Source organism: Rhinichthys klamathensis, unplaced genomic scaffold (assembly GCF_029890125.1).
Source record: "Rhinichthys klamathensis goyatoka isolate OS25496 unplaced genomic scaffold, OSU_Roscu_1.1 h1tg000318l_1, whole genome shotgun sequence".
Lineage (NCBI taxonomy): Eukaryota > Metazoa > Chordata > Actinopteri > Cypriniformes > Leuciscidae > Rhinichthys > Rhinichthys klamathensis.
Window position 1 is genome coordinate 853,427 of NW_026606834.1, and position 11,574 is coordinate 865,000.

The 11,574-nt window shown below is 38.3% G+C and overlaps 1 protein-coding gene across 1 annotated transcript in view; it reads right to left on the bottom strand.

Moving 5' to 3' along the window:
• The window catches only part of LOC130105376 (coiled-coil domain-containing protein 138-like), a 62,393-nt gene that overhangs the window by 30,777 nt on the left and 20,042 nt on the right, over positions 1 to 11,574 (bottom strand). Inside the window, exons 8-11 of the mRNA XM_056271361.1 lie at positions 10,001 to 10,078; positions 8,844 to 8,942; positions 6,722 to 6,865; positions 3,778 to 3,894 (exon numbers count right to left, since the gene is read on the bottom strand). Coding sequence (XP_056127336.1) covers positions 3,778 to 3,894; positions 6,722 to 6,865; positions 8,844 to 8,942; positions 10,001 to 10,078 — 438 coding nt within the window. The remainder of the gene's footprint in view (positions 1 to 3,777; positions 3,895 to 6,721; positions 6,866 to 8,843; positions 8,943 to 10,000; positions 10,079 to 11,574) is intronic.

Here is an 11,574-nt window from a genome sequence, read left to right on the forward strand (position 1 = left end):
AGAGCTCTCCAAGCTATGGAGTGTGGCAAAGCGCCTGGAGTCGATGGACTGCCAGTGGACTTCTACAAGGCCTTCTGGCCGGAGGTGGGACCGGATCTGCTAGAGGTGCTTGGGGAAAGTTTAGCCAATGGGCGGCTACCCATAAGTTGCCGTAGAGCGGTTCTCACTCTGTTGCCTAAGAAGGGAGATCTGAATGATATTAAAAACTGGAGACCCGTGAGTTTGCTGTGCAGTGACTATAAATAGCTCTCCAAGGTTCTGGCTAATAGATTGAGCGAAGTTTTGGAACAAGTAATCCATCCTGACCAGACCTATTGTGTACCTGGTGGACGAATTTCTGATAACATTTCTTTTATTAGGGATGGTTTGGATTATGGTAAGAGTCTCAACTTAGATTTTGGTCTGGTGTCAATAGATCAAGAAAAGGCCTTCGATCGAGTTGAGCATAATTATTTATGGAATGTTTTAGCTGCATTTGGTTTTAATCCTGAATTTGTTTCTATGTTAAAGGTTTTGTACTGTGAAGTTGAAAGTATATTGAAAGTTAATGGTGACTTATGCGCTCCTTTTAAAGTTTTTAGAGGTGTTCGACAAGGGTGTGCCTTGTCTGGTATGCTCTATGCTTTGCCAATAGAGCCTCTTTTATACAAGTTAAGAACAGATTTGTATGGAGTGTATATTTCAAATTGCTCAAATGTATTTAAATTATCAGCATATGCTGATGATGTTGTTATTTTAATTAATTGTCAGAGAGATGTATATTTGTTGCTTAAAATATTAAAAGAGTTTAAAATGTGTTCTTCTGCGAAGGTAAACTGGTCTAAAAGTGAAGCCATACTGGTTGGGAACTGGTTAAGTGGAGAACCAAACCTCCCAGAAGGTTTAACCTGGACTAAGGAAGGTTTTAAATACCTTGGAGTGTTTTTGGGAAGTGAAATGATTGTACAAAAAAACTTTGAAGGGGTTGTTGAAAAGGTAAAAGGTCGCCTCGACAAATGGAAATATTTACTTCCCAAAATGTCTTATAGAGGGCATACATTGATTATTAATAACTTGGTAGCATCTTCTCTCTGGCATCGCTTAATTTGTGTTGATCCTCCACTAGGTCTTTTGTTAAAAATTCAGTCAATTTTAATAGATTTTTTTTGGGACCAGCTGCACTGGGTTCCAAAAGCTGTTCTGTATTTGCCCAAGGAAGAGGGAGGGCATGGACTTATACATTTACAGAGCAGAATAGCAGCTTTACGACCTACAATTTGCACAGAGACTTTTAACTGGACCAGTGGACTCAAGCTGGAAATCCATAGCTTTTGCAATTCTGCAGAATTTTGAAGGATTAGGCCTGGACAAGCCTTTGTTCTGGTTGAATCCTAAAAAGATGGACTTGTCCAAATTACCCAGTTTTTATCGTAATTTTTTTAAAGTTTGGACTTTGTTTATAGTGCAAAAAGTGGATAATGCAGGTTCCTTATACTGGACGTTACAAGAACCTTTGATTCATGGTTCACGCTTGGACATATCAAGTAAAGGACCTTTCCTGGCACTTGAAGGAATTTTACTCTGTTCTGGTGTAATAACTCTTGGACATCTACTACAGCTAGCGGGAACGGACTTTAAGAATGTTGATCTGGTAGCGGAGCATCTGGGCGTTCGATCAACACGTGTAGTGGCTAAACTCCTTGAAAAGTGGAGGTCTGCTCTTACAACAGAAGAGTGTAAACTGCTGGAAGACTATTCTGAGGGACTCATTATTCCGAACTGCGGAGATCCTTTTCCTAATCTGTTGCTATCACCTAATTTAGAAGAGTGCAAAGGCGTTTTTTTGTATTCTGAAAATGTGTCACTATTGGGTTTAGAGCCGGCATCTGGAAAAGTCTTGTATAAAAGTTGTGTCAAATCTTTGAATAAAAGTTTTTTAGATAATAAAGTGGATACACCCTGGCGTACCATCCTACAGATGGAAGAGGGCATAAACCCAGAATGGAGAGCTCTGTACAAGTCACCATTAACTAAGAAAATAGGCGATTTACAGTGGAGAATATTACATGGGGCAGTTGCAGTTAATGCTTTTATTTCAGTTTTAAACCCTGGTGTTAGTCATGGTTGTCCTTTTTGTTTGCAGAGAGAGACTGTGTTCCATGCATTTATGCAATGTTTTAGACTGAAGTCTTTGTTTATTGTGCTACAGAATTTATTTGTTTGTTTTGGTGAAACATTTTCTGTTGGAGTTTTTATTCGTGGTTTTAAATATGTCCGGAGACACCGATTTCGGTGTCAACTTTTGAACTTTTTGCTAGGCCAAGCTAAAATGGCAATTTATAATACCAGAAAACATAAAATTGAACGAGACACAAGCTATAATTTAGAAGCAGTGTTTTTTAATTCAGTGAAATCTCGAATTTTAATTGATTTTCGATATTTTAAAGCCATGAAGGATCTTGTTTCTTTTGATCAGATTTGGTGCAATAAGGGGGTTTTGTGTGAGATTATTGATGACAACCTGCATTTTGCACCCCTTTTAAGATAATTTTGTCTTGTCTGTTCTGATTTTATTTTAACAATGTGTTAATTGACTGGACATGTGGATAATGGTTTAAATTTTGTAATAAATGGTTTTTGAAATTCAAAATTCTCTCTCTCTCTCTCCCTCTCTCTCTCAAAATCTCTCCATCTCTCTCAAATGAGCTTTATTGGCATGACTTATACAGTATTGCCAAAGCATTGGCCATTACATAGGCAATGAACAAATAATCAATAAATTAATAATGTAAACAAATGCATGAATACATTACATTTATATCATAATGAATCAAAATGAAATATATCAAAATCTCTCTCTCTCTCTCTCTCCATCTCTCTCAATCTCTCTCTCTATCAATTCAATTCAAAATTGCTTTATTGGCATGACTGTACATATTACAATATTGCCAAAGCTTGGAATACATAGAATAATTATGTTATAATAATTATGTTAATTATGTTTCTCTCTCTCTCTCTCTGCGAGTGTGTACGGCTGTGAGCACAGATAACATGCGAGTCCCAATTTTGCCTCTTCTTCCGCATTTAAAATTGTTTGAATGTGTAAATTGGCAAGACAAAACACGTCCAAATGATAAACTTTCACTCTATGGTGGTTAAATTTAGCAGTTAATCCGTGAATCACATGCGTGCCGAAGCGAGGGGCAGCTGGTCCATGCGGATCACGGATCAACTGCGATCCATTGTAAACAATTGATGCGTGTCATTTACATTCGATCCGTGCATTGGTCTAAAAGGACATAATATATCCTCAGCTGTTCGTCACCAATGGTGATCAAACAACAAAAGAGAAAGAGAAAATTCGTTTTGTAGCTTTAACAAAGATAAATTATATTAATCAATAAATTGTATTAGTTATATTTCATTCAGTTATTTTACATTTGATTATTTAATTTCTGTACCTGAATACTGTTAGATTTACCTAAAATACATAAAGCACTGTTTATTTCAATTGTATCTTTCTTCGATTGCATTTTTCTATGCTTATTATTTTCTATCCAGATTCACTCCCCTACAAAATCACACTAATTATTCTAGAATGATTCAAATAGAGCATTTCAAAAATATGGTAATTTAATATTTTTTTCAATATCGTGCAGCCCTAACAGAAATCTTTCGGATTTTAAAGTTTTGAAAAGCTTTGCTGCTCCAATCACAGCTGATTCCATTCATTTTGCCATTTGTTGATAAAGTCAAATGGTAGTTTAGTGTATGATGGGGCACGTGTGTGTTTGGTACCTGTGTGCTGCGCTCCAGAAGCATCAGACAACAGTAGATACAGCGGATCAGAGACAGCAGGAGAGACGACTCCATCACTGACGCCTGATGAAGATGCTCCACCAGCACAGGCAGCGCCTGACATCATCACAATAATCACAGGATAATGCTTTACAATCACCACATGCACAATTATTATCATACATTTATTTTTAAGTGACCAGCTGTTAGAATACTGAAATGTTTAAAGGGGTCATATAATGGTACATGCACTTTTACAAGTTGATTGTAGTGAAATGTGTGTTGGCAGTGCCTGTACACAACCATCATATAATGATAAAAATACATCCAGTGTTTTTGTTTTAATCTCCTTATATGTTTCCCCCTGCCTCAAATCGAGGCGTTCGACCGTGTGACGTCACTAAATCGGAAGCCCCTCCCACGATTGTTGATTGACAGCAGTGTTTCAACACAGACCCGCCCTGAGCGAGCGGTCACCATAGTCCGCTAGTGTTGATACGCTGGAGCAGAATGGCGTCTAAGCGATTGTGGTGTTCTGTTCTTGGGTGTAATAACGAACACAGTCATTTTAATGTTCCTGAATCCGAACCGCTGAAGACGCAGTGGCTGAGTTTGTTTTCGAAGGGAATATTCCCCACGAGCAACGTCAATGCGTTCATGTTTGTGCGAATCATTTCTCAGCAGACTGCTTTATAAACGAGGGTCAGACTCAGTATAAAGCTGGTTTTGCTAAGAAGCTGCTCCTGAAAAAAGGATCGGCACCAACTATTCGTGTCCCTGCTGAACCTCCAGAAGAAGTGAGGGTAAAATTGTATATTTTATATTAATCTTTGTAAATCGCTTGCACGCTTCACGATGAATGCGGCTAAGGTTTATTTATACTCAGGGTAAGTTACATTACGGCATGTTTTCTATGTACGACGTTCTCAATATAATTCATAATCCCACGTTTATAATGAACAACGCGTTATGGTTATTGTGTTATTACAAACTGAGTACGTATACATCAGTAAACACATAGCGTTCGTACATCTCACTAAGTTACTCTAACGTTACCCTGCCAGTACACAAAGATACATCAAAGTGACATTACGTTAACCAACCATTAGAAACGTCCTGTTCGAGTCTTAATTGTCGAACCTCTTTGCGGCTGTTATCTTGTTCCGGGTGCGACTCCGGTTCAAACTGATACGATTGCACAGATGCAGGGCTCTAGAGTGCGATCAAAATTTGTAAGGGTGCGACGGGAATTTTTCCTAGGTCGCACCAGTGCACCTAACGTTCTCGCATCCGCTGCCTCTCCACAAACGAGTCTTTTGTTCTCCTTGCACGCATGGTTGGATCATATCGTGGTCTAAACCAATCAGAGAGAGAGATTGGGCGGGTCTTTGCCTCTGATTGGCTGTGGTTCAGATATTCCTGTAGGACTAAAATGCTCCGTGCTGTGTGATTGAAATAAATTACAACCTGAGCACCAGAGAATCACGGCAATCAGCAGCATCAGCTTAATAAACGCAAGAAAACAGACGAAGAAACTTTAAAAAATGTAGGCTTCTTGAACTAGGTAAAAAATATTGATTTCTCGATTTTAATCGATTCTCATTGATTTTTACGAACCGTTGGGCTATGCTGTTTTCAGTTGATTAATGAATGGAACATTGTAGCGAGCATCCCATCCAATAAATCGCAATAATCCTTGTGCTTTGTTACTATTGATATGAAACAAAGTCTCAGATTTCAAATTAGGCCCATTTTCTTACGAAATTCAAAAACATAAATAGTGTTTTGACGCTGTGGCGTGAGATCGCTCTGGCTCAGCTCTGCTCAAGAGAAGCAGCAGCACGGAGCGCACATGATCTCCTCTTCCGCCTTAATAACACCAGTTACAGCGCGAAATAAACATGAAAGAGCATCTGAAAGTGTGTTAAAAGATAGAGTACAACTTATCGAAATCCGTATCATGTCACATGGAATCGCTCAATCAGTTTCAACCGTGGAAAGACGTCAGTAAAACGCTTGTAAACAATGTCATGTAACGTCACATTTACCTCAGAAAAATTGTGCTTCAAATAATAATAAAAAACTACACCTTATTCTTGTTTAAAAGCATTTACATAATATATATGAATGTATATGGAGCGTGATAAAAAGGTGACCTTGAAATTGTGGCGTTAAAGGCGACGCGAGACGAGGAAAAATTTGAGTGCACCTAAATAAAAAAGTTAGTCTGGAGCCCTGAGATGTGTCCTCAGAGACTCCCGCTGCCATTCTCTCTCCAAAATATACCCTCAACTGTTGTCAAGGCAACACTCCACGTGCGTTGTGTCTAAACGCCCGCAGAACAGAGGGGCGGAGTCAGCGAAGCTCATTATCATTTAAAGGCATATGCACTGAAACGGCGTGCTGAAACCAGCTGTTTTTGACCAGGTAAAATTAGTGTTTTCTTACAATACTAACGAGAATTTTGAATTAAAGTATATTACAAACTTTTCATTTAGACCCTAATGAATCAAAATTAACTTGTATGAAAATGGCATCATATGACCCCTTTAATAAAAATGTGCTGGAGAACCCGTGAACTCAGAATCGACCTTTAAAAGGTTAGTCACCCAAAAATATAAGTTCTGTCATTAATTACTCGCCGTTCCAAACATGCAAGACCTTCGTTCATCTTCAGAACACAAAGCAAGATATTTTCAATGACATTTGAGAGCTTTCTGACCCTCCATTGACAGCAATTTAATTTTTAATTACCACTTTCAAGGCCCAGAAAGGTAGGAAAGACATTGTTAAAATAGTCCATGTGACTACAGTGGTTCAAATGTATCTTATGAAGCAACAAAAATACTTTATTGTGCAAAAAAAAAAAGACTTTATTCAGCAATTTCTTCTCTTCGGTGTCGGTTCTGCGTCAGAATGCCATAAGACATGAACAATGACTAACCTTGGCACATCTCTCAGGCAGTGAAGGGCGTAGGGCGTTCGTGTTCGTGAGGTTTGACCCGTCCCTGACCTCTACGAGCTGACCGTCCACGACCCAATCTAACAGAACCGCCAGCAGCTTCACTGACGGCCCGAGGACAGCGGCCTGACAAACACACAAAGCAACAACCCAGCTTACAAAAATATGCTCTGATGTTCTCAGTTTTGTTGTCGTAATTTTTTCTTGTTTAAGCGAAGATTACCAAAAACATTAATGGTATATTTAATTTGAACATGTTACAGACATTATCGGGACATTAGGTTTTGAATGTTAAACGTTTTGAAACAAGTAGTAATTTTAAAAACATTGGATGAACGTCTAAAAATGTTTAATGAACGATGTATAGATTATGTTAATGCTTTCAGAATGTTATTAAAATCGCGTTCTTCTTCTTCTGAGGTAAATTCAAGGTAAACTTACAGCGTGTCTTCCAAACTCGATGAGAAGCAGAGGACTGATGAAATTTGATGCTTTGCTTCGAGGTGATGGGGGGCGTTTACAGGTCCGAGTTCCTTCACGTGGACGATTAGCATGTGAATCACTCGTGTGCGCGTGCGTGGTCACATCAGAGATAATGAGCACGCGCTTGAGAAACTGTACCTCTCCTTGTTTTCGTACGGATTACTTAAACAAAGAATATTTGTTTTTGATATGAATTACTTAAAGCTGCAGTCCGTACCTTTTTTTGGGTTAAAAATTATCCAAAATACATATTTGAGAAAATAAATAACCAGCCAGTGTTCAACACTCTCTGCTTGCCGTAGCTCGATTCAAAGCAGTAAGCTTGTAATAATGTTTTTAACTCCAGTGGTACTGGTGGATTTCCGCGGGAGATTCGAGCATGTCATTACGTCACATCTGCACACACACATCTGTACACACACATCTGCACACACACATCTGTACACACACATCTGTACACATAAAGAAGAGTCTCGGCTAGTATAAGCTATATTGAGTGTGAGGATGCTGGAGGTGGAGATTTATAGCCTTTTCTCACAGCACTTGATATAATTAAACTTATCAATTTGATGGCGGATCCAGAAAGATTTAAACGACAATCACCAGAGACAACAGATTCACCCGCTGTAAAATGCTAAAGACTTCGTTCGGACTTTGGAGTGGCTAACGTTACAGAAAAAAAGAGACTGCAACCGGCCCATGCGAAAACAAGGATAATATCGGAAGGGCATTACATGTAGTCACGCAATGCTGACGTTGTTAACATTAACAATTTGAGAACAAAGTATAATTTGCACGGTTTTGCGTGATATGATAAGCGATTTTTAGATTTAATCAGCGCGATTTACTACAACGTCAGAACCAGAACAAAAGTGGATGCTTCTTTCTTGTTCAAATGACATTTTCCGGTGAAAATTATTATGTTGGTCATACTTCCAAAAAGTATAATCTGTGATTGCGAACGCCAGTATCGACACCGGCGGGGACTGACAGACACACACTCTCCTCAAACATTGTGTTCATCCGCGCTGTGCCGTGCCGAGGCACAACTCACGTAAAGTTGATAATTCCGCGAATGACTGCAATTCCAGATTTCGAACAGAGATGGCGACAAAGAGGAAAAACTGCGGACTGCAGCTTTAATTTAATAGACACTTCAAGCTTTCTAAAGACGTTTGTCTGTGTGGCAAGAATTCGCTGAGTTACAATTCATTTTCTGTCGCGTTTCAGAATGAACTTCACACTGACAGAGATTTTGTGTTTATTTTCTTTATTTTACGAAAAGCATAACATTTTGTTTTTATTGTGAGTGTACACAAATAAAAGTAGACATTTATCTGATCCCTGGGGGTTAAAGGGGTCATGACATGGATTTTCCTTGAGGTTTGGTAACAAACTATTTTTACTGGAAGAACGTTTGAAAGAACATTGCCTGAATGTTTCGTTAACGATGTTAAAGGAGCTCCACTTATCTTCAGTAGCCACTGCCATTACAGTTTCCCAGCATGCCCGTGACTATTCTGATTGAATGGTCCAATCACAGCACACACTGCATCACACGCTAATTAAATCAAGCCCATGAACTGAGAACAGTGTCGTTGATGGTTTGCGCTTGACTCACCTTTCCTGCTGCTTTATTTGACGGAGGATTTTCTGGTTTGCAGGCTTGGGGAACAGCAGTTTCTCGGCCCCTGTGTGTCGTGAAGGACTCGTACTTTCTCTGTGAAAACAAAAACACACGTCAGGTTTATATTAGTGATGCACGACCTCAAAGCTTCAGCACTTCTAAGTTCAATTGTTCTAAATATATATTCACTACCGATCAAAAGCTTGGAATCATTACACATACGATCTTTAACATCATTTTACATATTTAAAAATAGTTTGTCTTCTTATTTTGAGCTAAATTGTTCATGTTTCAGATGATGATACACCTGTATATAATTTACAAGTCACTATTTTCTTTCTATGTTATGTTATTGCTGGCAAGTATTTGTTCTCAGCCTCTGTGTGGCTGTCAAGTGGTTGTATTCACCTAAATATCTTTTTTCTTTTTTTTGTGGTTATTGTTGTCGTTTTTGTTGTAGTGTGTTGATTGTGGTATTATTTATGTCTTATTATTTTATCGTAATGTGTTTGATTTGTCCCTTGTTCTGTATTTTATTGTAAATTAGGACCCCCTCGAAAACGAGATGGTTCATCTCAAGGGGTTTATCCTATTCAATAAACTTATACAGTATATATCATTAAGATGTTTTAATGTTTTTAAAAGAGACTTTTCTGCTCATCAAGGCTGCATTTATTTGATTAAAAATACAATAAATTGTGAAATATTATTCCAGCTGTTTTCTATGTGAATATATAGTCAAGTGTAATTTATTCCTGTGAATTTACAGCATCATCAGTGTCACATGATCCTTCAGAAATCACTCTAATATGATTATTTGATCCTGAAGAAACATTTATGATTATTATCAACTTTGAAGTTTCATACTGGTTTTGTGGAACCATGCGATACATTTTATTTTTCAGGATTCTTTGATGAATAGAAAGTTTGAAAGAACAGCATTTATTTGAAATAGAATCTTTTGTAACATCACTTTTGATCAATAAAAATGTGTCCTTGGAGAATAAAAATATGAATTACTCTTTTTTTAAAATCTTGCTTACACTACACTTTTGAATGGCAATGTATCATAGTTTCTACAGAAAAACATGAAGCAATAAAAACTGTTTTCAACATTAATAATAATAAAACTGCAAGTGCTCGTCACATACCTGCAGGTTCTCCAGCCGAGCTTGAACTTTCTGAGACTGACATTCCAACTTTCTGTTCTGCTCACTGACCTCATTAATCTGAGCAAACAAACTCGTTACTCATCATCACAGACAGAAACACACACGCAGCACTGAACATCAACACTGCTGAGCCTGTATACAGTATACAGTGTGATGACGACAGACACCAGATTTATCTTACACTGCGAGCGTCTTCTTGCGCTGGAATGTTTAAATCCGCAAGGCTTAAAGGTACAATATGTAATATGATTTTTGTAATAAAATATTCAAAAACGACTTGCACAAGGTGATATATTTCATGCAATTGTGTACTTACATTATCCCAAAAGTTAAAGGGGTCATATAATGGTACATGCACTTTTACAAGTTGATTGTACTGAAATGTGTGTTGGCAGTGCCTGTACACAACCATCATATAATGATAAAAATCCATCCAGTGGTTTTGTTTTAATCTCCTTATATGTTTTCCCCTGCCTCAAATCGAGCCGTTCGACCGTGTGACGTCACACGCTCGGAAGCCCCTCCCACGATTGTTGATTGACAGGATCGTTTCAACACAGACCCGCCCTCGCTCGTGAGCTGTCAATCATAGTCTGCGCGGACCGGCGCGGTCATTGTTGATATGCTGGAGCACTGTCTATGAGCAGAATGGCTCTAAGCGATTGTGGTGTTCTGTTCTTGGGTGTAATAACGAACACAGTCATTTTAATGTTCCTAAATCCGAACCGCTGAAGACGCAGTGGCTGAGTTTGTTTTCGAAGGGAATATTCCCCACGAGCAACGCCAATGCTTTCATGTGTGCGCGAATCATTTCACACACCAGACTGCTTTATAAACGAGGGTCAGTATGAGCTGGATTTGCTAAGAAGCTGCTCCTGAATAAAGGATCGGTACCAGATATTCGTGTTCCTGCTGAACCTCTAGAAGAACTGAAGTGAGTGTAACGTTTTATTAAACTTTATATTAATATTTATATTAATCTTTGCAAATCGCTAGCTGCACGCTTCACAATGAATGCGCCTAAGGTTTACACTTAGGGTACATTACGGCATGTTTTCTATGTATGATGTTCTCAATATAATTCATTGAGATATATAATTTATGGTTATTGTGTTATTGTGTTACAAACGGTGTACGCACAGAACAGAGAGGCGGGGTGAGCACAGCTCATGATCATTTAAAGGCATATGCACTGAAACGGCGTGCTGAAAACAGAGCTGTTTTTGACCAGGTAAAATGTGGTAAGTGTTTTCTTACAATACTAATGAGAATTTGTAATTAAAGTATATTACAAACTTTTAATTTAGACCCTAAAGAATCATACTAGCTTGTACAAAAATGGCATTATATGACCCCTTTAAGAAATTCCAGTTTTAAGTAATGGCTCGTCCCTTGTCATTGTCGCATATCAATGACTTAATATCCGCGCTATCCTCGGCTTCCGCTTGTAGAAACTAGGGGTGTGCACGAATATTCGATCTGTAATTATTATTCGAAAAATAAAAACGTCATTTAAATAAACCAATATTCGAATATTCGATTTTTATGAGCCC